The sequence below is a fragment of the Grammomys surdaster genome, unplaced genomic scaffold (genome assembly GCF_004785775.1).
Source record: "Grammomys surdaster isolate TR1022 unplaced genomic scaffold, NIH_TR_1.0 241, whole genome shotgun sequence".
In the NCBI taxonomy this organism is placed as follows: Eukaryota; Metazoa; Chordata; class Mammalia; order Rodentia; family Muridae; genus Grammomys; species Grammomys surdaster.
In genome coordinates this window covers 4,142,775-4,169,863 of record NW_021604686.1, presented here as the reverse complement: position 1 = coordinate 4,169,863, position 27,089 = coordinate 4,142,775, and the positions used below count along the sequence as shown (strand labels likewise).

General features: G+C 37.4%; 1 protein-coding gene across 7 annotated transcripts in view; it reads right to left on the bottom strand.

Annotated features, from left to right (window-relative positions):
• Myo9a (myosin IXA) overlaps positions 1 to 27,089 on the bottom strand; it is a 188,361-nt gene that overhangs the window by 143,793 nt on the left and 17,479 nt on the right. For 6 of the 7 annotated variants that reach the window (XM_028774384.1, XM_028774386.1, XM_028774390.1 and 3 more), the window contains exon 2: positions 2,334 to 3,244. In XM_028774384.1, coding sequence (XP_028630217.1) covers positions 2,334 to 3,173 — 840 coding nt within the window. In that variant the 5' untranslated portion in view covers positions 3,174 to 3,244. Of the gene's footprint in view, positions 1 to 2,333; positions 3,245 to 21,566; positions 21,725 to 27,089 lie in introns of all 7 variants that reach the window. The other variant, XM_028774385.1, reaches the window with a different exon arrangement.

The window sequence follows — 27,089 nt, the reverse complement described above, 5'->3', positions numbered from 1 at the left end:
AGCAGCCTTATATATAATAGCCAAAAGCTGGAAACAACCCAGATGTCCTACAACAGAGGAATGGATACAGAAAATGTAGTACATTTACACAACGGAGTACTACTCAGCTACTAAAAACAGTGAATTCATGAAATTCTTTTTTTTGTTTTGTTTTGTTTTTGTTTTTGTTTTTTGAGACAGGGTTTCTCTGTGTAGCCCTGGCTGTCCTGGAACTCACTCTGTAGACCAGGCTGGCCTCGAACTCAGAAATCCACCTGCCTCTGCCTCCCAAGTGCTGGGATTAAAGTTGTGCGCCACCACTGCCCGTCTGAATTCATGAAATTCTTAGGCAAATGGATGGAACTAGAAAATATCATCCTGAGTGAGGTAATCCAATCACAAAAGAACACACATGGTATGCACTGGTAAGTGGGTATCAGCCCAAATGCTTGGTCACAGACCACATGAAGCTCAACAATAAGGAAGACCAAAGTGTGGATGCTTCAATCCTTCTTAGAAAAGGGAACAAAATACTCATGGGAGTAAATATGGAGACAAAGTGTGGAGCAGAGACTGAAGGAAAGGCCATCCAGAGACTGCCCAACCTGGGGATCCATCCCATATACAGTCACCAAACCCAGACACTGTTGTGGATGCCAAGAAGTGCATGCTGACAGGAGCCTGATACAGCTGTCTCTCCGAGAGGCTCTGCCAGAGCCTGACAAATATAGAGGTGGATGCCTGCAGCCAACTACTGGACTAAGCATGGGGTCCCCAATGGAGGAGTTAGAGAAAGGACTGAAGGAGCTGAAGGGGTTTGTAACCCGATAGGAAGAACAATAATATCAACCATCTAGATCCTCCAGAGCTCCAAGGGACTAAACCACCAACCAAGGAGTACACATGGAGAGACCCATGGCTCCAGCTGCGTATGTAGCAGAGGATGGCCTTGTCAGGCATCGATGGGAGGAGAGGTCTTTGATCCTGTGAAGGCTCAATGCCCCACTGTAGGGGAATTCAATGGCAGGGAGGCAGGAATGGGTGGATGGGTGGGTGGGTGGGTGGGTGGGTGGGGGAACACCCTCATAGAAGAAGGGGACGGGGGATGGGATAGGGAGTTTCTGTGGGGGGGGGGGGGGACGACCAGGAAAGGGGATAACATTTGAAATGTAAATAAAGAAAATATCCAAAAATAAAAAATAAATAACAAGAACCAGGATTCAATTCTACTGCAGCTAATATCCATTGAAAACTTCAGTTCCAGGAGATCCAATAGCCTCTTCTGGCCTTTGCCAGCATTGCACACATGCAAAGATGCATGCAGCCAAAACACTCATATACATAAAATAATAATATAAAATTCTTTTTAAAAAAGGTATTAAAGATTGCTGTACATGTAGGAAGCCATGTGCATGCAAGGTGTTTGCAAATGTCAAGGAATATATGTATGTTCAGGAAAGAGCTCAGACTTGTATTTGAATTTGAGGCTATATGACAGCAGAAAATAAAAGAGAAAATGAAGTTGATACTTAGCAGGCTAATATGGGTAAAAAGAGCGCTTCAATGAGCATATAAAATCTCAAAGAAAAACCTGAGAGCATTAATATGTGTGGGCATCTTTAAGTGTTCCCACTCAATCATAACCACAAAAAACAATGGAGAATTATATGATCACATGTATAAAAGAAGACATATTTAAAATATTAGTTCACAAGTCATAAAACAACCAAACAGGAGTAACAAAACTAATAATCACACCTCCCAGAGAAACTTTATTTCCAGAAGTATCACATTATACTAAATTTCGGTTTTTATCTCCCTTATCGAGCCAAATTCAAACAGACTTTTGCCCTGCTTCTTTGTAAAGAGATAGGCTACTATTCCAGCGACTCAAAAAAACCTCTTTTCGGTTTTCTTCTTTTGATGGTACTGGTGTTAGAATACATGGCTTGCACATATCAAGAAGTGCTCTTATCACAGAGCTGCAATGCTAACTCCTAACAGAATCACTTCCAAACATAAACTAGTATCATACCTGCCTTGTTGCTTTGCCACTTGAGCTTCCCTTGGCAACTAAACCGGTGTCTATTCTAGTAGTTTTATTTCATCTTCTCACATTTACCAATCTTTTCTTGAAGACTGGAGAAAATTATTTCTAGCTGGTGTGCTGGCACATGATTTTAATCCCAGCACAAAGGAAGCAGAGGTATGTGGATCTCTGTAAGTTCAAGACCAGCCTGGTCTACATAGTGAGTTGCTAGACACATGACAGCTAGTGCTATGTAGAGAGACTTTGTCTTTTAAAAAAAGGAAGGCAGGAGAAAGAAAGAGAAAATTATTTCTATATACCTTACCTCAAGTACTGGTCCAGCTCCAAGAATAATCTGTTCTACTCCACTAGCAAACCCTTTCTGACTGAGGGCAGTAAGGTGGTGAATAAGAAAGTTTGTGCTTTGAGTCTTCCCAGAACCACTCTCTCCTGAAATCACAATACACTGATTCTTTTTGCGCTGAAGCATAGCATGATAAGCTACATCTGCCACAGCATATATGTGGGGTTCCAGTTTTCCCAACTGGTGGTTATCATACATTTTGACATATTTGGGGTTATAAATAGGAAGAAATTTGAATGGGTTAATAGCTATTAGAATACTGCCGACATAAGTATAAATTTTTTCATGCTTAAAGCGATTCCGTAGGTTTTCTAATAGAGTTTTCTCATTCAAATCAGGCAAGCTACATAAATCATCAAAGTCTTTCTGTTGAGGCTGTGGAAGAAAACCTCGCTCCATCATCCTGCGTCGTTCTTCGGTTACCCGTAGCCATGACTGGAGGCTACCATAATGAATTGATCCATCAAGGTTTTTTTCTCTGAGAAGAAAGCGGTAGTCTTCTCCACTCAAGCGATTTTCCAAAGCCATTCGGGGCCACAACATCATTCGTTGAACTGGACAGTCGGTTGGATTGAGTATCCATTCTTCTCCACCAAATTCCTTTACCTCTGCTAAAACGTAGCATTTTGTCTTGTCTAGGTGAAGTCTGTTTATAAGAGAGTCAATCACCTCAGCAGCGGTGGAATTTTTTCTGGCAGGAATTGGACAGTAAATTGTTCCTTCTGAAATTGTCCCAGGATATATTCGTAATGTGTGTTCATTATCTTCAAAGCGTCGTCTTCCTCCATCACTTACATTCATATTGGATCTTGTCCCATCAGAAAGGACAGTAGGTGCTCAGGACTGGGCAAACCATTTTCTTGGCAAAAGAACTGGAATACAAAAGATAGAAACACTGAGCAGTCACATTGAATATTGTTTTCTGTATTCAAAACTGAAAGCTTTAACAACCATATTGAATACAGTTTTCTGAACATAAACTTATAACTCACTGTACTAAGCCAAGCATGGTAGCACATGATTGCAATACCAAGTAGAGGTAGTAAAATTTAAGAGTTCTAAGCCATCCTTGGGTATCTGGTAAATTTGTGGTCAGCCAGAGTTACTGAGATCTTCTTTCCAAAGGGCAGGGAAAACAATAAGTGTCGAAAATAGTCTTATTGAAACCATATAACAAAGTTTTATTGTCCAAGTCAGGGTAACTTCCTAAAAACATCAATATGCAAAAATATCTGACACTATTTTGTTATTTAACAATAACCGAAAAAGTAAAAACAAATTACTATTCTGCTATATCTTTGAAGAATCTCACTAAAGACTGAATTAAGGGGATGGAATGATTACATAAAACTAATTATCTTATACACAAAATCTCTTAAGAATAATGCAGAAATAAGAAAGATGTCATTAATGAAACAAATGTTTTGTGAAACTCACTAAAACAGAAAGATGAAGAGGGAAATAGAAATTATTTATAAGCAAGAAAACAATCAGAAACCTACTATTTAGACATTTTCAGGGAATTCTTTGGCCTCTGCTCCCATCCTTGTAGTCAAGAAAAGGAGGGGATTTAACAGAATCAACTCAAAGATCATAGCCTTAACTTGCTAAGTTGACAAGATTATACAAGTAGGTACCATTACAAATTTTATTCTAACCCCTTCTTTGGGGTTAGAATAAAATGCTACTGGATCTACTTTATCAATGTGATTCCATTTTTCTTTTATTTTTTTTTAGTGATTTCTTTTTTAAATAGTCATTTATTTATATGAGTATACTGTAGCTGTCTTCAGACACACCAGAAGAGGGCATCAGATCCCATTAGGGATGGCTGTGAGCCACCATGTGGCTGCTGGGAATTGAACTAAGGACCTCTGGAAGAGCAGTCAGTGCTCTAACCACTGCGCCATCTCTCCAGCCTGATTCCACTTTTCATATACTTAAATTTCTAAAATTCTACATACACTACTTCCAGATAAGTGATTTCAACTTTTACAAGTTACCTAAAAAATTATTTCCTTTAAATGGTTTTTCTACCTCAATTTATTTCTCTCTTCTCTACCCTTCTGCTACTATCTACCCCCCCCAAGGAAAAAAAAAGTTATATTCTAAAACTAACAAAAGCTTTTCAATCTTCATCTGTAATTTAGATCCATCAAGTTAAAAGAAACACATACTTGGGTTATGGGAATGGTTCTCACACAAGTACAGATCCTAGAACCCACATAATATGCCAGGCATGATGGTGTGTGTCTTTAATCCCAGGAGCAGGCACAGCAAAGAAATATCTGGAGCTTTCAAGCCAGCCTCTAAGCAGATCAGTGAGCTCAGGTTCAGTGACAGACCATGTATGGAAAAATAAAGTAGAGAAAAACAAGGAAGACTCCCAACAACTGGACCTCTGTCCTCATCTACATGTACACACACACACACGTGCATGCATGCATGCACACACATACCACAAGAATGTTCTTTCTTGTTTTACTTATTTCATCCTTTAACATAAAAATAAGGGCTTTAAAAAAAAATAAACTCAGCTGGAAATACGATCTCATACAGCCAAATTAGCCTTGAAATCACTACACATGTAGGGATACCTTGAACTCCTGATTCTCCTGCCTCTATTTCCAAAATGCTGAGTATATGTGCTGCTATGCCTAGTAAATGTGCACTTTTTAATTTCAACATTCGTGTTTGTATATGTGCTCCATGTTTGTATGGGTCCTAGTAGTGGCCAGAAGACAGTATTGAATCCATCCCTTGGACCCTGAGTAATAAACCGTTGTATACTACAAGTCATGGGTAATAGAAATTAACTGGGCTCCCTGGGCGGAACAACAAGTACTCTTGACCACTGAGCCATTTATTTCTCTAGTTCCGAATATAGTCTTTTCTAAAACATAAAAAATTCAGTTACGTCCTTCCAATAATTTGAATAGGATAAAGAGCATAAATCCGTTGTTCCAAATGCCCATTTAAATCCTCTTGTATATTCAACACATTAATAACATTTTTTGCTAAATGATTAATAAAAAGTAGCTGTCTTTACTTCTTGTGCCAAAGCTACAGCAGAAGCAGTGGTGTTAGCAATTAATGTAATTAAAGCTGTTATACCAACAATAATCAAACCCACTACCCTCTTGCTTCTGCTTAGAGTTTGACTCACTTCTTCCAGTACTTCCAAGCTTTTTTCAGAATACCATGGTTCTGTGATACTCAGGGCAATGAAACAAAAGCTGGTTGATAGACATGCTTAAGAGGCATGCCCGGTTTCAACACACTAACACAATTAGAAAGTGTACAATCAATGCAACTTACATTAAATACTGTAGAAGAAACAAAAGTTAATTTTAACTAGACAATTAAAAGAGCCTTAACACATGTACTAACCCTTGTTTGAATTATTGGAAGGAGGTTCAGAGTTTTAATAGTAAGGAACCATCTCAAGTATCACACCAAATACCATTGGATTCATGTTAGTTCTAAAGTTTACAGTGGTAGTGGTAGTCATTATAATTAGGAAAAGCAGTGTATTTGGCACAATTCTAACACCTCTCTGGATGTTTTAACTTTGCATAGTGAGCTTATAAATTTCAAGAATACTGATCTGTTGAGCATCAATGCGGCAGATACTGCTGATAAAATTACCCATGGCCTTAGGTCAGTATTTCTATTTTGGTCAAGCTTCAAGAAAAGCATATATAGCTTGATCATGCTAGCCCTCTTTGTCCTGGAAATACTTTTATTCCTGCCCATCATGTTAAAGCTTGTCTTTAACAACATCAACATGTTGGCAGCCAAAGTACATGGCTTGAAACTGAAAATGGACCCCCAGACAGACTTATTAAATTAACAGGCTGGCAAGCCAAGGACGGGTAAGTTTCTGCAGGAAGCCTTACCAACCTAAGACAGAAGTATATTGCTTTTGATAATGCATATTCCACTATGGGTAAGGAAGGCATTCTTGGCAGAACGACCTAAGACAGGCTCAGTCTTGTTTATGAAATAAAAAAGGGGGAGAGGTGGAGAGCCTTTGGGGCTGCTTGGCAAGAATCTAACATGGGCCAAGGACTAGGAAATGGGCTGCTTGGCAGGAATCTAACATTGGCCAAGGACAAGGAAGTGGGCTTCAGGCAGGAATCTGACATTAGGCTAGAACAAAGAAGTAATTTCAGGCAGGAATCTAAATTTTAGGCCACTGACCTCCACATAGGTATTGTGGTAGTGTGTGTGTGTGTGTGTGTGTGTGTGTGTGTGTGTGTACGCACGCACGTGCACACCATCAAAATAGATTTAAAAGGACTAGTTCATTTTATTTTGCATCTCTCTGATTATTAGTAAGTCTGGGTTACTCTAAGCCTTTCATTTGCCATTTCAGCTTTGTATCTTCCACAGTATTTATTACATGGCTTTATATGTTTCAAAATCTAGCATTGCAGGTACACTTCTTAAGCAATATTTTTTTCATACAAACACTCACTGCAAATCTGTTTACTTTTTTGTTTTAAACAATACTATCAGAATCATGACTTTAAACTAGTACGTTTAGAGGCTAAAGAAATGGATTAGTGGTTAACAGCACTGGCTACTCTTTCAGAGTAACCAGGTTTGATTCCCAGCATCCACTTGGAGATTCACAAGTGACTGTAACTCCAGTCCCAGGGGATCCAACGCCCTCTTCTGACCTCTAAGGGCACTTATGTGTCCTTATGTGTGCACTTATGTGTGCACTTATGTGCACAAATGTAGATAAAACATTCATAACCTAAGTTTTTAAATTTGTCATAATAATCAGTATTCATTTCCCTTCCTTTGCCTTCTATAGTTATCTCAACAAGCAGATTCTTCTCAGTAATAAGGATGAATAAGCTAGCAAGCTCTAGCTATGACCTGATGGCCTGTGGCAACAGTCAGCAGCAAAGCGATATCTTACAATGACTATGCCCTAACTGCTCCAAGAGATTCACTGAATAACTATGACTTGATTCCTACAGATATACCTAACAACCCAAGAACTAAACTCAGAACCTTCTTTTTCATCATAAGAGCTCTACACTGGCCCATGATTTCCAACAATGAGTTCACCTCAGTTACATCTCAGCTGTTTTACCTACAGGTTCCCAACCAATGCTTCACTCAGCACACTGTCTTCTATTCCCTTTCTGAATAATAAAGATACTTATACACCCCCCCCCCGTTTTCTAGTCATTGCCTTAGGCCTCAAAGAAAGTTAAAAAAAAACTCAAAAATCCATCTTAATGGCAAGACAGTCCTTGCAAAACTGCCTAAAAAGCAGGGTGTGGTGCTAGATGTCTTTAACCCCAGAATTAAGGAGGCAAAGACAAGCAGATCTCTGAGTCAGAGACCAGCCTGATCTACTGAGCAAGTTCCAGGACAGCCAGGGCCACTCAGAGAAACTCTGTCTTGAAGAACCATCAACACTACCACCACCACCACCACCATCACAATGAAAAAATAGAGAAACATTTTGTAGAAAGACTCAACAAAAGTACATGCCACCTGATCTTCATCACTAGGCAGGACACAAGGGCCTATGTTTAACAATGCTGTATGAAAGCCAAACTAGGTCAGGAAAGAAAACACATTTCACAGACATCAATAAATGGGAGGAGAAAATGAACTTTTACATGGCACAACAGCATAGTAGTACTAGTGACATTATGTTAGTCTGTCAAAAGTACTCTGTATCCTCTTCTAGTTAAAGAACTATGTTCTCCTTTGAAATTCATCCCTTGTCAACTTAAGGCAATTTAACTGGACTGACCTCATCTTTCATGTACATAATGAAAAGGGAAATCAATTATGACCAAGTTAATAATTTCATTCTTCCTAGACAGGCTAATCACAGAGAACCATACTCAAACTTCAGCTGCAAGTATTAGAACGTAGCTTTTCAAAATAGATAGGAGGAGTCAAGACACCACAAGAAGACCTACAGACTCAACTAACCTGGGCCCATGGAGTTCCAACAGAGACTGAACCACCAATCAAAGAGCAGCAGGGGCTGGACTTAGACCCCCTATACATCTGTAACAGATATGCAGCTTGATCTTCATGTGAGCTCCCTAATAATTGGGAGTGAGGGGCTGTCTCTGACTTTGTTGTCTGCTGTCCTTCACCTAGGCGGACTGCCTAGTCAGGCCTCAGAAGGATAGGATGCACTTAGTCCAGCTTCGACTTTATATCCCAGGACAGGGAGGTACCCAAGGGGAACTTCCCCTTCTCTGAGAAGGGGAGGGGTAATGGGAGGAGGGAGAGGGTGTGACTTAGAGAAGTGAAGGGATGGGGGTTGCAATCAGCATGTAAAGTAAGTAAATTAATAAATAAATTAAAAAAAAAAACAGTTCAGGCAGGGTGGCACATTTTTAATCCCAGCATTCAGGAAGAAGTGGCAGAAAGATCTCTGAGTTTGAAGCCAACCTGATCTACATGGTGAGCTCCATGACAGCCAGAACTACGAACTACATAGGGAGATCCTGTCTCAAAGACAAAGAAATAAAACAAACAAAAATAAATAGAAGACTGCTAAATTAAAATGATACAGATCTAAAATTGCCGACAGCCACCTATTCTGAATGTATAGAAATTTCTCTGCAGTAACAAAAAAATTAAACTAACACATACAATAAGGTCTTATCAATACATCTGTGCCAATAAATGCAACTGTGTCTTAAATAAATAAGCTCAGGCATTGAGCTCTAAATGTGCCAAACAAGTCCCTTTTATTCCCCGAGCCATTTAAAGGTGGATTCCTCTTTTCTATAATTAAGAGAACCCATTATAGCATATGTCAGTGTAACACTCAAAGAACATAAACATCCTTTGTAACCCAAACTCCTAATTTCCAAAAGTCTGAGTCTCAAGAGCCAAATACACCTGTATAAGTTCTACTATTCCCCTCATTATTTTGATGCTCACACTTGGGGAACCAAACAGATTCAAGTAGGGCAGGAGCCTCTAAAGCCAAATTCACTATTCAAACTTTAGGACTAAGCTTATTCGGGTAAAGAGAAACTTGTTGTATTAATTGTGCAAAAATATGAAAACTGGAGGTCTTCATTCACAAATGGGGAGATTCCTGCATGCAGGAAACTCCGCTGAATAAATGCTCTTTGCTTTTGCATGCTAAAAAAAAAAATATGAAAACTGATTAATGTCAAAGTGAAAAAATATTATATATATATATATATGTATATATACATAGAGAGAGAGATATATGTATATACATATATAGAGAGAGGGGGGAGGAAGGAGAAAGGAAAAGGAAAGAAAAAAGAGCAGGCCGGAAAATACAATATGTACAATTTGAAGACGAATATTTTAATGTTGGGTGGCTAGGTGGTGGCAGCAGCTCACACCTTTAATCACAGCACTCAGGAAACAGATGTGGATAGACCTCTGAGTTTGAAGCCAGTCTTGTCTACAAAGTGAGTTCTGAGACAGCCATTGCTACATATAGAAACCCGGTCTCAAAAGGAAAATAGTAGTGGTAGTGAAGAAGAAGAAGAAGAAGAAGAAGAAGAAGAAGAAGAAGAAGAAGAAGGAGGAGGAACCAAGATTTATGCTAAAAAAGATAAGGATATTAAGAAGTAAGATCCACAATGGAATAAAGGGAGTGACACCCTTAAGGCAAGATATCAGCCAGCTAAACTTCCAATTTATGAAAAGAAAAGGCCTAAAGAATTTTCTGCCTCTAAAACACAACAAAAGGAAAGCTGCTGAAAATATGATTCAAGAGGATCAGGCTGCATCCCAAGTGGGCAGCTTAATTTGGCAATATTGTCCACGTGGTTCTGGCTTCAGAGACATGAAGAATACACATGGGTTATAGAATCGACTTCCATGGTTAAAGAAAGCCAAACACACCAGAAGAGGGCACTGGATCTCATTACAGATGGTTGTGAGCCACCACATGGTTGCTGGGAATTGAACTCAGGACCTCTGTAAGAGCAGTCAGTGCTCTTAACTGCTGAGCCATCTCTCCAGTCCCCAACTATGGAATTCTTAAAATCGTACTAAATGTATTCTTCATTATGTTCTGGCCACAAGACTATGGAGGTCAAGGGTAAAATGTGATGGTTAGAAAAACGTCCCTTGTAGTCTCACGCATTTGAATATTTGGTTCCAAATTGGTAGCTGTTTGGGGAGGGTTTGGAGGTTGGGTCTTGTTAGAAGAAATATGTCACTGGGAGTAGGCTTTGAGGTTTCCCAGTATGCCCTCTCTGCTTCCTGTCTGTAGATCAAGATGTAAATTCTGAGTGGCTGTTCCATCACCAAGCCTGGCTGCTTGCTGCTAAGCTTCCTGATGTACTCTTATTCCCCTGGAACAATAATCCCCAAACTCTTCCTTAAGTTGCCTTGGTCACAGTATTTTATCACTAACAATAGAAAAGTATCTAATACACCAGCATTATACTAAATTGAGGAAAATCAAACCCATTTCCTCTAAAATCAGGAATGAGACTCGGACATTCATTTGTTCCACTTTTATTTAATACAGTGCTTGAAAACAAAGCAGTAAGACCAAAGGAAAAAATGAATGAGATATAAATAAGAAAAAGAGGACTCAAACTATCCCTATATACAGACAATATGATCCTGTGTTTAAAAGACCCTAGAGGGATCTGGAGAGGCAGCTCAGTGATGTTCCACAACTATAAGGATCTGAATTCTGGTCGCAGCATCCATGTAACAAGCTGGGAATGGTCCTGTGCATACCTCTAACACCAGCGCCATTGGAGTGAGAAGGACACGGAGATAGGAGGACTGCTGGGTTACTGGCTGCCAAGCTAGATGAAAAATAAGCCCCAGGTTCAGGGAACCCTTCCTCAAAGGAATAAGGTGCACAGTAATAAGAGGACACTCAACGCCCCTCTAGCCTCCATACAAACACACACAGGTGTAAACACCCATACACACTCATGCACACACCATACAGAGACAAAGAAACAGAGAGAGGAGATTAAAAAAAAAAAAAAAAAAAAGATCCTAGAGATGATGCAGCCAGAAAATTCTCAATTCTGATAAACACTTTCAGCAGTAGCAAGATAAAAGAAATTAATAATCAACATACAGGAAACCAGCCTTTTTCATACAGCATTAATAAGCATGCTGGGGAAAAAAAATCAAATCGGGAAACAACTCCATTCACAATAGCCTAAAAAAGACGTGAACAACACAATGAAAACTCTATACTGAAGACATTAGAATACGAAAAGATGGCTCATGCTCATGGATCAAAATGACTATCATGGGAAGAGAAGATGGCTCCACAAGTTAACCCTTGTGACAAAAGCATCTCAGAGTTGAGATCCCCAGAAGTCACACTGAAAGATAAGCAAGGCAACCCACTTGTAACGCCAGCATATGAGCAGCAAAGACAGGGGCTCTCCAGTGCAGACTGACAACCAGTAACTAAAACAAGCCCCCGGTTAAGTAACAGAGAAGACAGAGAATGTAATTAAGAGACACAAGAGCCTAAAGACATCTGCACACACACATGAACTTTCATACACACATGCATGTAGAGCTTCCAAACATATACAAAAAACTAATATTGTAAAATATTAGTTAGGACTTGAGAGATGGCTCAGGTCAAGATCACTTGCTATCCTCTTGGGAGATACAAAAAAAATTTGGATGTAACCAAAAGTGAACTATATATTTAACACAATCGTCACCAGAATGGAGGAGAGAGGGATCAGAAGCTTCAAAATACTCCTTCCAATAAAAGTATTTAAAAACTTTCAAAGACATTACTATTTTTAATGCTGCATTAATAGTGAACAATTATTAATGTTATTACTAGCGTAATGAATAATTATTAATAATGATAATATGTATATTGTAACGCTGTATCTGTAAGTATGTATCCAAGTGTAGGGATGTACTTCAGGATACTTTAGGATTCCTTCCTCTTTCTCTGAAGTTTCTTCTCCACCTCCTTTTTGCATGTGGCTGCTTACCAACCCTCCCTGTCTAACTCAGAAAGTCATGGTTTTCTCTCTTCCTTTTCTCCATCTCCTTCCTCCAGGCAGCTTGCTTGCCTTTGGACTTTTCTTTCAGGCTGTAGCAAAAATTTGTCCCCAAGCTTTTGAAATGGGGGGTGGGGTGGGGTTAATGCAACAAATGTCAAACTATTACAACTGTCAACGTAGGCAACAGATCAGGACTGCATAGAGCTTAGCATTTGTGAGGTAAGACAGGGTTAGAAGAGAAATCAGAAAATAATAATTACAGGTAGGAAAATAATATATATTACTTACACCCAGCAGCAAATTTAGAAGTAAAGCAAAATAAGAGTTACTTTCTTCATATTTTATTTTTATCCTAAAATTTATTTAAGCACTTCTTTTGATGTGTCTTGGGAACCAGAACTACAGTGAATATATGCATAGCTCTCTATGTCTTTCACAAAGTTTGCACATTTGGAGATCTTGATGAAGACATATACTTAATTGAGACAGGACAATAAAAGAGAAAAACTTACTGGGATGCAGAAATGTTAAAAAAAAAATTCACCTTAGGATCTAGTTTGTGATACCAGTTGCCTAAGACTCAAAAAACTTTTCAACTAATGATCTGATGTTCATTTTTCTAAAGAAATCCTAAATAAGGATATCTGAAACAATAAACTATGCTTGCTTGGAAACAAAACACTTGTAACCTTGTGTAAGAGCACTCTTCTCTTATTCTTAAACTCAAATTCTTTAAGTAACTCATATATTTAAGAAAAGTAACCTCATACCGTTCTTACTTAATTTTAAACTTTGTTTTTTTGAACTCTGCTGAATTTTTAAACCTTGTAAGTTACATCATTAAAGACAGGATCACACACAGACACAGCTATTATAAAGATACTATCTTCTCTCTAGAAGCTTATACCTATGGCTCAGGAAATGTAATGTATACTTCATTCATGTCCCTTTCCCTAGATGCCTATGCATTTTCAAATCTAAAGCATATAATTTCCCTTATCTCTACTTAATAAAGTCACTAACTTTGTTTAGTCTATGGCATAGCCAAAAACTCAGCTTTGCTTGAGTGGGATCCATAAGTGTGAAATTCTTCAGGCTACTGTTATCAATACAAAGCTATCTACTTGCCATTGACTATAAAATGGGCATCAAAATATTAATATTCAGCATCACTTTCCACATTCTCACACCTGCCCATAAGGATACAGCACTTACTTGGGATGACATCTCTCAACTCAACTAGTTTTTCTGTGGAACGTAGGCTTCCATAATAGAACTGTCTGCACGTGGTGCCTGACTTTTCAGATATGTATACTATTAATCAGTTCAACAATTTAAGAGATATACTTTATAGACTCACATTTGAATCTTCAATATATATAATTATGAGAGTTGTTGAATCATATGAGCTGACTGTTTAACAAACTACCTACTTTGGAAGAAGTATCAGCCACCATTTTTATCACTTCCTTTTCTGACCTTTCAACTGCAATTATAATGGTTTTCTATTTTTGCTCAGTTCTTTCACACAATCAACAATCCAAGACTCAACAAGAAAGCACTGGGGAGGGGGTAGTGGGCAAAGCTAGAAAATCAATTAACAAATAATTTCAGAAAGCACTTTTCTGTAAAGGGAAGGATAAATAGTAAATATTTTATACTTTGAAGAACAGAGTCCTTCACATTAAGATTTTTATTTATTTGCTGTTTTGTAGCCTTAAAAATATGAAAACTCTTTTTAGCTCTCAGATAGGACAAAATCAGGCCACCGTCAGGATCTGGCTTGTGGGCAACAGTTTGCCTATCATTACACTAAAGAGCTCTAGCATGCTATTTTATTTATCAGAGTATTCAGTAGTTTCTCCAAGGCAGGAACGCCTAGAGGGCATGTTGAAGCCAATTATACTACTCGGGAGTGATGCTTCAAGCTAGAAGGAGTGAAGAAGGCAAAACCTCTCAATCAAGAACAAATTTGCAACTTTTGAGAAATGAAAAAGTTCAAGCCAAGGAGGAAAGTAGTAAAAAGAGGAGGACAGACATACAAAAAGATCATATTACACAGTGTTTTGTAGTCTGGGGTTCCATTCTAAATGCAAAAGAAGATACCAAAAAGATGGCTCCTCTGAGCTCTACATGTGTGCCTATTACGCACTTTTGTGTGTGAGGTGTGTGTGCGTGTGTGTGCACACACACGCACACACACACACATTTAAAGAAGTAAGTGTAAAAGAAAAGTCCCTGTGTTTCTGTTTTTGTTGTTTTTTGTGTTTATTTTTTTAAAGCAGTCTCATATATCCCAGACTATCCTCAAATGCTATGGGCTATCCTGAATTTCTGATCCTCTTGCCTCCATTTCACAAGTGCTGGGATTACAGGCATGCACAACCACACACACAGCTGTAAAAGGGCCTAGAGAAATGCCCTGGAATTAACAGTACTTACTGTTCTTCCAAGGAGACCAGGGTTCAAATCCCAGCACTGAACAGCTCACAACCATCTGTAACACCAGCTCTAGGGAATCTAATCCACAATTCTGCCTTCTACAGGCTACCCAAAAATGTATATGGTAGGTACAAAGACATACATGCAGGCAATATACACATATACATAAGATTTTAATTTTAAAAAAAATGATAATAATGATAGCCAGTTTTTAAAAAATATTCCAGTTGGGAACTGAGGAGATGACTTGGTCTAAATGTTTTGCCATACAAACTAAAAATCTGAACTGGGATACTCAGATGAATATTTGAAAAGCAAGGGACTGCCTATAGTCCTCCAGAACTAGAAAGGTGGAGAAAAGAAGATCCCAGAGGCTTGGTGGCCAATGAGCCTAACTAAAATAGTGATCTCCAAGTTCAGTGAAAAACCCTGTCTCAAAAATAAGGTAGATGGGCTGGAAAGATGGCTCAGCAGTTAAGAGCCCTTCCAGAGGTCCAGCTCCAGTATCCAAATGGTGGCTAGAAACTGTCTATAACTCCATTTCCAGGGGTTTAACACTCTCCTCTAACCTTCATGGGCACTGAGTACACACATAATACGCAGACATTCATGCAAGCAAATCATTCTCACACACATACAAAATATAAATATCTGAATTTTTATTATTTTTGTTTTGCTTTGCTTTTTGAGGCAGGGTTTCTCTTGTGTTCTGGTTGTCCTAGAAGTCACTATGTAGACCAGACTTACCTCAAACTCTACCTGTCTCTGCCTCTGAGTGCTGGGATTAAAGGTATGCACCATCACTGCCAGGCTATAAGAAACATTTTATGTATGAGTGTTTTGCCTAAATAAATCTTTTTAAAAAAAAAAATAAAATAAGGTGGAGAACAACTGAGGAAGACATCCAGCATCAATCTCTGGCCTCCACACAAAAGTACAAATGTATATTCACAATTGCATACAAGTATCTACAGACATACACCAATATGTATACTCATATAACTTCAAGATTCATTGCTTAAAGGATAACAGATTAAAGTTGGGGGGGACAGTTGTAGGTAAAGCTCAAGTATGACTTTATATTAATCATTTTAGCTCTAAAGACTTATACTAAGACCCATATGTTTCCCACATTTGCCCTCAGATAATTAAAAATCATTTACATGGTCCTATAACAAGAATAAGTCAGAAAGCACAACTATCTCAGTTAACTATTACCATGATTATGTGTAATCTATGAACTTCAAAAAATCACAAATAATACATTTGGCACTATAACCATTACATCTTATACATTCTGTTGTAGTGAATTTGTTTCATTGAGTCTATAGATCCTTTTACTCATGTCTCAATAGAATCTACCTTAAAATTCAGTAAGTAGATAATCTCTGAAAAACTCATCAAAAGTCAGGAGTAATAGTACATGGCTACAATTACAGGACTCAAGAGACTCCTGGAGGATTACAAGCCCAAGCTGAGCCACTAGAAGAAAAATATAGATTAGAAAACTATTGACACAAGCACATAAGTACAGATAGGATTGTTTAGCAATGTTTGACATGGCAATGATTTCATAGCAAAGCCCTTGGGGATTAAAAATGCACTTATATACAGAAACCCTTCTCTGTTGAGACAACTTTACAAGTAGAACTGAGGTGGGTACTAATCAAAAGAAACCAACAAGAAATGACAACATTAAGAAGGAGACTGTGAACTCACTAGCACAGTTTAGTAAATCAAAGACACTCCATGAAATTTTTGGAAAGATAAGTAAAAAGCAGTAACTGTAATGTGAAGCACTTACTTAACTTGAAATGCTATCCACTGGTATTTGTTCAAAGTCTAGTTCCAAAGTCATTAAGTTTCTGTGTAGTCATTAAGTGAGTGTGTGTGTGTGTATGTGTGTGTGTGTAAAGTTCATACAGTAAATGTTATATTTTGGCAGGTCATGTGGTCGCTATCCTAACTTCTCAGTCTGCCTTTAGAATATGAAAGTAGCTATAAACAAAAACTTACTTGCAAACCATTTCTAGTTGTTGTAACGCTCTGAAAATCATGGAATCGATTATAATAAAGCTAGAACACACACATTTCCAAAAAGAAAAACTTTCCATCATATCACTCGCCTTTTTAAAAGCTGAAATCTCATGGGAAAAAAATAACTTATGGAAAGAGAGGTTTGACAAGGCATTACTGTACTTTGGTAACAATAAAAAAAAATTAGCCTCCTGTGGAAAAAAACTCCTGTAGCTTCTACCATCTCCAGTGGAAATCAGAAAACAAAATAAAACAAAACAAATGGAATACTTAAGTCACTCCATAGTTCCAGCAAATCCATTAGTTATTAAGGGCATGACAATAGCTTTTGAATTAGTACAAATTAAGAAACTAACAAAATGAAATACTGAGAATTTTCATTTTAGTCTGAATATAGGTCATAAGAAAGGGCTGGATACACTATAACATCAAAATTGTAAAACTCATCTCACAGCTGAGAATACCAAAAAACAAAACAAAAAACTAAACAAGCTAGGCTTTACTTTCTAAGTAAACAGTAAAGAGTATAATTCAACTCTTAAAGATGAGCAAAGGGGCAAGCAATCAATCCTCACACTGACATGACAGACTGAAACTCAAGAGTTTCAGAAGCAATGCTACCCAACACAAGCAATAGTCTTTGCTTGCAATGGAGCAGTCACAATCTATGGCCACAACACCCTGAATTGAGTCTATCCTGTATGACCTTGGAAACTAAGCATGGTCAGGCCTGGCTAGTACTTGGATGGAAATATATGTAACTGTGTACTAATCAAAGAGTAGAGGAGAAAGACAAAGTAAATCTCCTGAACTGAAAAGCCAAGAACAGAGGTATAACATGAAGCAAAGATATACACACACACACACAAGCTCAACTTAAACAGCACATTTTGTTACAAGTGGAAACTGAATACACAACATAAATTAAAACCTAAACTAACTATATTTGTAGCATACCCATAAATTCCAAGTCAGAAAAAAATACAATAGCTTACAACTCTTTTAGTTGAATTAGCATGCCTTTTTCCAAGAAGCAGCAGTTAGAAACTTCATTTACTGTTCTTAGCATCTATAATATTCATATATCTAAGGAACCATTAAAGTGTGACACAGAAACAAGAAAAAGACAAAAACACTTATTACTCAAATGGAATGACTTTAAAAATAAATCTCATAAAAATATATTTTATATACCAGTAGGGAAGGGAAATGATTTGAGATACTTTGGCAGAGAAGTGTAAGTTTAAAGTAAAAAGACACAAAGAGTAAGAGTCAGCAAAAAATATATAATATTTAAGATGAGCCTATTCTACTACTTAGCAAATTCTAGACTACATAGAGAGATCGGTCTCAAAAAAATAAAAATAACAATAACAACAAAAACCCAACATTTAAGATGAAAAAGTAGCTGAAAAAAGTTACTGAATAGGCTTAACAACACAAACATACACACATAAATTATAAAATTCAGATTCAAAAAGATCAATGCACAGTATGTAAAATAAAACAGAGAAAGAGAGAGAGAGAGAGAGAAACAAAAGAGGGTAAGGATCAGAGTCAGCCAAATGAGACAATTCCAAACCATCCGAAAGGAAAACTAAAGGGAGTGGAGCAGTACAGAAGACTGAAGTTTGTAAAACTTTTCCAAAATTCATACATAAATCCACAGGTCCTAAACTCAGCTAACTCGGTTTGGTTTGGTGGTGTTGTTTTGTTCTCATTTTGATTTTCCATTTTGATTTTTTGTGGCTGTCCTCAAATTCAGAGATCCACCCGCTTCTACCTCCTGACTGATGAGATTAAAGGTGTGGTCTACCGCTGCCCAGCTAAAAAATGATCTTTATACATTTAGATTAAAATGTTTATTTTCAGACAGACAAAAGCCAAGAGAATACACATAAAATTAATGAAATGTAAAAAGAATTTCAGTTCATTAATAGCAGAAAGAAAATTATGTCAAACAGAATTCTAACTCTGCCTTTAATCCCAGCACTTGGGAGGCAGAGGCAGGTGGATTTCTGAGTTCAAGGCCAGCCTGGTCTACAGAGTGAGTTCCAGGACAGCCAGGGCTACAAGAGAAACCCTGTCTCAAAAATAAAAAAAACAAACAAACAAACAAAAAAAAATAAAAAAATAAAAATTCTAACTCTGCAGAGAGGAACATCCGAGGAACACTGAGAACCGGCGGCGGCCGTATCTACTCTCATCGTTTGTATTCACTACTGCAATACGGTGACAGTGTCAAGATGGAAGAAAAAGAACTGAAGTCATAAGGAGAGAAAAGTAAAAACTACCTTTAGTCTCAGGCTATATGTTATATATAAAAGACCCAAAGGAGTACACAAACATGTAAGACTGAAAATGAATACAAGAGATCAAAGGACACAGATCTATATACAAAAGGCAAATAAATTTCTCAACAGTGAAAAGTGAAACTTGAAAAGCAGTATGTACAAAAGATTTAAGAGTATTTAGCAGTAAAACTAACAAAAAGATACAGAAAACCTCCAAACTGAAAACTATAAAACTTTCTTGAAAGAAATAAATACCAACAAATGTAGATATACACAGAAAGATAAGTATCCTTACAACGCAAATTTTACACAAATTGTAAACTCAACGTAATCCCAATCAATACCTCAGCAAGACAGGGCCTACGGAAACTAGCTGTAATTCCAGTCACTTGCGAACCTGTGGTGGGAAGTAAACATTCATATGGACTACATAGCAAATCTAAAGGAACCTAAACAACATAACAAGACCATCTCAAACAGAAAAATAAAAAAATAAAAAAATAAAAGGTCTGGAAGTCTAATTCAGTGAGTGTTGACCTAGCATTGCTCAAGGGCTCTAGGCTTAATCCCTAGCATTAAAGGGAAAGAAGAAGAAAAATTCACCCAAGTTCCTCTCTGGATATAGACACACTTATTTAAAAGTTCATATAGAAAGAAGCCAGGTGTGATGGAGTATATTCAAAACTCCAGGACTTGGAAACTAGAAACAGAAGGAGTTAAAGGCCAGCCTCCACTATATAGCAAGTTCAAGACCAGTCTTGACTACGAGACCCTGACAATAAATAAATAAATAAATAAATAAATAAATAAATAAATAAATAAATGGCTAAAAATAGCTAACATCATAGTGAAGAAGCAAACAAGATTAGATACTACAGAACTTAGTACAAAAGCTACAATAATCAAGGTAATAAACCAATACTTTAAAATAAGTCAATGGTACAGGAAAAAGTCCCCAAAACAGATCCACACAAAGAACATTCAACCAGGTTTTGACAGACAAAAGAAAAAGTGTTGAGTAAAACATAAAAATGTAAACGCCTCGAGTATAATAGCACAGGGGAATTGAGGTGAGCGTAAATTTAGTTTAGATTGTAATTCTTTAGATTACACCAAAAGCACAACCACGAAAGATGCATTTGGTCAATAGAATTTCATTAAAATTAAAACTTATATTCTGCCCAATGATATCATTAAAAAAAAAAAAGACAAGTCTAACCTAGGAAAAACATTCTTATCAAAACACATGTATATTAAAGGACTGACTGATAGATATTAGGAAAAAAAACTAAAACTCAACAACAAGAAAACAATCTACTAATAATATACAAACATGGGAGAGGGGATCTGAATACACCTATAAAAGAAGACATACAGCTGGCAAATACACATATATTACTTGGGGAATGAAAAAAGAAAACACTGAGAGAGTACCACGAACTATTAGAGGGCAAAATTCCAAAGCAACAATAAATAACACTAGCAAATACTAGTAAGAACGTGGGCTGCCGGGAGAAATGAAAAGGCACAAGCGCTAGGCAAGAGTGACAGCTTCCTATACACCTGGACCATGGAATCCTGTCATCCTATGTTTACCCAAATGACCTGAAAACTATCCAAACAAACTTACACAGGGATAACTATAATATTCAAAGTATCCTTCAAACAGTAGTAATAATATATGGAATATTCCAGGATAAAAAGAAACTAGTCATAAAAAGACAATTATTGTGGGGGGAGAGGGGCATATGCCTTTAATCCCAGCACTCAGGAGGCAGAGACAGGCAGATCTCTGTGAGTTCAAGGCCAGCCAGGTCTACACACAAAAATCCTGTGGAACACACACACAGACACACACAATCTTTAAATATATACTAAGTGAAGGGATCCAATCTGAAATACGTATATATTGTAAGATCCCAATAACATAACATGAATGAAAAGACAAAACAATGGTGATATAGCAGGAGAGTAAACACTAGAGACTACAGCATAGAGAGTAACAAACAAAAGAAGCCAGTGGGCAGGAACCCTTTCTTATCTGAGCTTCATCTAACAGAGCATGTGTAAAGAAAGCCCAGATACATAAAGTAAGAAAGCCAGACATTATGGAAATGTCCCCAAAATGGTCAGGCTCTGTTCTCAGAAGTGCTTTCTCTTTGTTAATAATCTGTTATTTCTATTTCTAATTATCTGTACCTGTACAATCCTTTCTACCACAAGGACTTGAATGGAGAGCCCTCTGAACACAGGTCTATAACCCACCACAAAGCATGCTTCTCGTTTTCAGATACTGACCCACGGTATAAGCATGTTTTCTCTCCAATGCTGTTTTCTCGAAGCTTTTCTGAACTCTACACCTAAAAAGGCTGACTTTCTCTCCACTTCCCTCCTCACAGCAAACGTTATGATTTTCAACTTACCTGCCCTGTTGTTTTTCTCCCAAACTAATAAAATGGCCCTTGAACTTTCTTCAGAGTCCATTTCTGAATTATTTTATTGATGAAGCTAAGAATTTACAAAATGGAACTTTGGTTTCCTCAGTTACAGGAATCAGAATGATTAGTGGTTGTCAAAAGATCTGGAGAAAGTAAAAGAATGAAAAGATGAAACATGAATTTTGACAGCAATAAAATTACTACACATGATACCAACACAGAAATAATATGGGAAACCAACTCAAAAGGAACAAAACAAGATAAAAGGGTAAGAGGAACAGCCTAACCCATAAAGTTAATCTGCAGTAGAAATGTAAAGTAATTGTTTTTACATTGACTATATACTCTAGGCTTTATAATATTTATAGTTTGGATTTTTTTTTTTTTTTGGTTTTGGCTTTTTTCTGCTGGTGTGTGTGTGTGTGTGTGTGTGTGTGTGTGTGTGTGTGTTTCAACACAAGGTTTCTCTGTGTAGCACTGGCTGTCCTGAAACTTACTCTGTAGACCAGGCCAGCCTCTAACCCAGAAATCTACCTATCACTTCTTCCCTTAAAGGTGTGCTCCACTACTTCCATCTTTACAGTGTATTCTAAATATAGGCTTCAGAATTTGAAGAATTTTCAACTTGTTTTATAAACCTTTAAGGGTGAACAGCCTTGTCATATGTTAGCTTCAAAGGTAGATCTTTATCTGTGAATATTTTGGCACCTAACAAATTTTTAAATTGCTCAACAGTGACTACCCAAACAAAGAACAAGTACTTGTTACTAATTCTTAGATTTCAAAAGCTCCATTTCAGTCACAACTTCAAACAGGATTTCCATTGCTCAGCTAACACCAAATCTTAAAAAAAATAAGCAATTCAAAAGACCCTACTATAGTGTCTGTCACCTCAGTGGCTATTGGGATAGTGAAGTGGTAACACAGCACTGGGCAGCAGTCACTGTTTCAAAACTATACAAGAAAAATTACCAATTTATGTTATTAATTATGTTTTAAAATTACTAATATGTTAGTATGGCAATGACATTAAAAAAAAAACTGAAGTGGGGGAGGTGGCACACCTTTAATCCTAGCACTTGGGAGGCAGAGGCAGGAGGATCTCTGAGTTCCAAGACAACAAAACAACAACAACAAAACCCTAACCATCCATGCTTGCCCTTTCCTTCTTAAATTCTTTTCTATTATAGGTTTCTCTAGAGAAAACATATCTTCTGTTTTATTGTCAAGATTTTGCTACTGATGTTGTCATCACATATACATATACACATACACATACACATACACATACACATACACATACACATACACATACACATACATATACATCACCCTAAAATGTTTCCCCAAAACTTGTAAAGTGGATTTGGGGTATAGCTCAATTGGTAGAGTTTTATAGAACATGAAGGAATGAAGAAAGCCCTGGGTTTGATCCCCAGCAATGTATAAACTAAGACTGTATCAGACTAAAGAAGGGGAGGGGAGGAGGAAGAAAAACAAACAGAGGGGGGGGGGAAAGGCAGACACACAAAGAAAGAGAGAGAAAAAGAAAGAGGGGGGATAAGAGGGAGGGAGAAAAGAAGAGAGGAAGGGAGGGAGAAAGGAAGAAAAAACAGCATCTGTGAGGCTAAAACAGGACTACGACCTCAGGTTTGAGGCCAACAAACTTCTAAGTGAAAATAAAACTACATTTGAACATTGGAATCGATTTTGAGCTGGACAGATAGCTCAGCAGTTAAGAGCGATTGCTGCTCTTGCAGCTGCAGAACATCCAATACACTCTCTGGGCTTTCCTGGTCACCTGCACACTCAGGCACATACTCACCCTGGCTGTCCTAGAACCTACTGTGTAGACCAGGCTGGCCTCCAACTCACAGAGATCCACCTGCCTCTGCCTCCTAAATGCTGGGATTAAAGGCCTGTACCACCACACTCACTCCAATAGAAATAAAATTTGTATGAAATCCAAAAAATCCAAGATAACCTATAATTCTATAATTTTAAAAAATATAAAGATATTACTTGTATATAATTAAAAAATAATATTTTGAAGATATAGCTATTTCTAACTGGATCCAAAAATGTGACTTAGAGGACTACAGAGATGTCTCCTCAGATAAAGTACTTGTTAAGCAAGCATTGACTACATATATGTTCAGATCTCCAGAACCAAAATAAAAACTTGCCAGGGCAATATGCATCTGAAAGAATAGACAGCTAAGGACTCTGGTGACAGAAGCAGAAGATCTTAAGTCAAGGTCATCCTCAACAACACAGCAAGTTTGAAGCCAAGCTGAGCTATTTATTTGGGAGGAGGGGCAGAACCAAATAACTTGCTACAGATATAACTATATAGATACAGAAGAATTAATATCTAAAATGCATATAGAATTCCTAACAATGAGTGTAACAAAGACAGGACTCTTAATAGGGAAAAAAATAAGTAAGCAACTTGAACATGTAATTCAGAAAAAGAAATTCAAACAATAAGGTATAGACCTGTACCTCAGCACTGAAGAAGCTGACGCAGGAGGATCTGGAGTTCTAAACCAATCTAGGTTTCAAATCCAGTTTTAGATCAGCCTGAACTACACAAGACTATCTAAAAAAAAATAAAAACAGAAAGAAACAAAGAAAGAAAGACAACAGACAGACAAAAAGAAAGAAAAGTAATAGGTGGAAAAGATGCCCAGTTTCAGTAATTTAAATAATGAGATAGTATCAGTTGGCAAAAATTTATAAATCTATAATATCTACTGTTGAGGTGGATCCAGTCCAAGGAAAATTTTCATATGCTGTGTCGGTAAAAGCAAAAACTAAAGCCTCTCTGTCATTATCTAAATTTTAATTTGTTCATCCTTTATGACCTATCTTCTCTTGTGACTAAGCATTTCTGATCACACAAATTTTCAAAAATATCTGCAAATGTGCTATTGTTAAATATAAGCATGCATTCCATTCTATCATTTGTCTCATAAGAGCAAGAAATTAAAATCAATTCAAATGATCATCAAAACTAGAATGGCTAATTGGCATATAATCTAATGGATAAATTTACCACAATGAGATCTAATAAATCATGACTAAAATAATCTGTAATTAATTTTAAAATTACTATGAAGAATTCAATTTCTATCACATAAAATAAACAGAGCTATTCAGCTCATACATTTAAAAATAAGGAGAACTACAGTATTAAGAATATGCTACTGGCATTTAAAATCATGATTAAAATCATGATTTAAATTAGGACAACAGTTTCTACAAAGGGACAAATATTAACAAAGTAAAGGTAGGAAAGGGATACTTTGATCTGCTGGTCTAGACAATGACACAAATACATCAAAAATGTTTAAAGTATGTATGTATATTTCTCATACAGCCTCAAATATCCACATACATATATGTTAGTGGATAAAAGTAATTGCATGTGACTACTAAAATAATTTGTGAGTGTGTATGTACAGGTGTGTGCAGGTTTATGGAGTGCATGCATGTGTACATCAAAGGACAAACAACCAAAAAAACAAAATTTGGGGGTAGTTAGTCCTACCCATCTTTTTTTTTTTTTCCCCAGTTTTTTGAGACAGCATTTCACTGTGTAGTCTGCATGTCCTGAAACTCAATCTACAGACCAGGCTGCAAAGATCCCCCAGCCTCTACCTCCTGAGTTCTGAGATTAAAGGGACTGACCACTACTACCTAGCTCCTACTCATCTTTAAAATAAAAAATAAACAGATGCATATATGAACTCACAAGGCTGACCTGTTATGACAGAAGACCTGAACTGATTGACGTCAGATGGGCATCCAGTACTGAAAGGGGAAAATGGTTCCCTTCCCTAATAAAGAAGCTACCTGGAATTGATTCCCACTGGCAAAGGGAAAATCAATTTTCTCCAACAGGATGTCACTGGGTATATCAACCAACACTCCAGGGCAGGCCCTAAGCCCAGGAGTAGTTAGTCAGCATAAAATGAATTCAATGGTGTTTCTGTAGAGTCTTTGTTTCATTTTGCTTTAATTTTTTTTTATTTGTTTTTTGGTTTGGGGTAGTTTTATTTGTTTTGGAGTTTGGTATTGTTGGTATTTAATCTGTTTCTTTTGATTCCCATTCTTGAGGTACGTTTCTTGTTCTGGGTTTTTGTTTGCCTGTTTGTTTTTTGAGAGAAAGAACGTGCCAGGGAATTGGGAAAGGCGTTTGGAAAGGGAAAAAAAAATAAGTAAAATATACTTTATGGCTGAGCACATTCTCATACATCTTTAATCTTACTACTCAAGAGGCAGAGACAGGTGGATCTCTACGATTTCGAGGCCAGATTGATCTCCAGGACAGCCAGAACTACATAGTGACACATCGTATCAAAAAACTAAAATAAAATAAAAATAATAAATAAAATATATGGAGAAAATTGTAATTTAAAAAATTAAAATAAAAAAAATGTTAAAAACAAATTTCTTACTGGCCTTAGGCTTGTCAATTAGGCCAGGAAGGTATTCTGCATGGACAGAACACCACAAGAATTTGCATGACTCCTCCTCTCCAGTGTTGGAATTACAAGTGCACACCATCAGCCAGGCAGTGGTAGCACACACCTTTAATCCCAGCACTTGGGAGGCAGAGGCATACGGATTTCTGAGTTCGAGGCCAGCCTGGTCTACAGAGTAAGTTCCAGGACAGCTAGGGCTACACAGATAACTGTATCCCCACCACCCCTACCTTACTATAGTTTATTAAGGTAATGTAAGTAAGTCTGAAACTTAGTATATAATTTTGGTTTAGTTAGTTGGTTTTGGTTTGGGGTGGTAGGTGCTGTTGTTTCGTTTTAGGTTTTGGGTTTTTCTTGGTTTTGTTTTTGGGTTTTGAGCCAGGGTTTCTCGTGTAGCCCTGACTGTACTAGAACTCACTCTATAAAACAGGCTATCCTCGAACTTAGAGATAGATCAGTGAGGGCTGGGATTAAAGCTGTGCAGCATTACCAACCAACTTAGTATACATTTTTTAAAAACTGACACGATTATATAATTTTTCACATTCTCCACGAAAGCTGACTAGTTGAGTAAAAGCAAATGGAGTCTGAAGGGTTCCGTTCCTTAACTTCCAACACCTAGTCCATAACACTAAGGTTTGAATTACCTGCATCCTAAGTTTCTCTTCCCTCTCCCTTTACAGTATGTTTCTGATCTCTCACTCCTTATACAGTGTACGTCTGAGAGGTCTTACTATATACTATAAGTAGGGATGTACTGACTATTTCATCTCGATAATCTGAAAGATTTAAGACAGAAGAGGGCATTAAAATTAAAGAAAAAATAAGAAAAGAATTCATGTATTTTATATGTAGAGGCAGAGACTGGTGGATCCCTCTGAGTTCAAGACCAACCTAATCTACAGAATGAGCTCCAGGACAGGAAGGACTATGTAGAAATACCCTGAGAGGAGAGGGAGGGGGAGGGGGAGGGGGAGGGGGTGGAGGAGGAGGAGGTGGAGGAGGAGGAGGTGGAGGA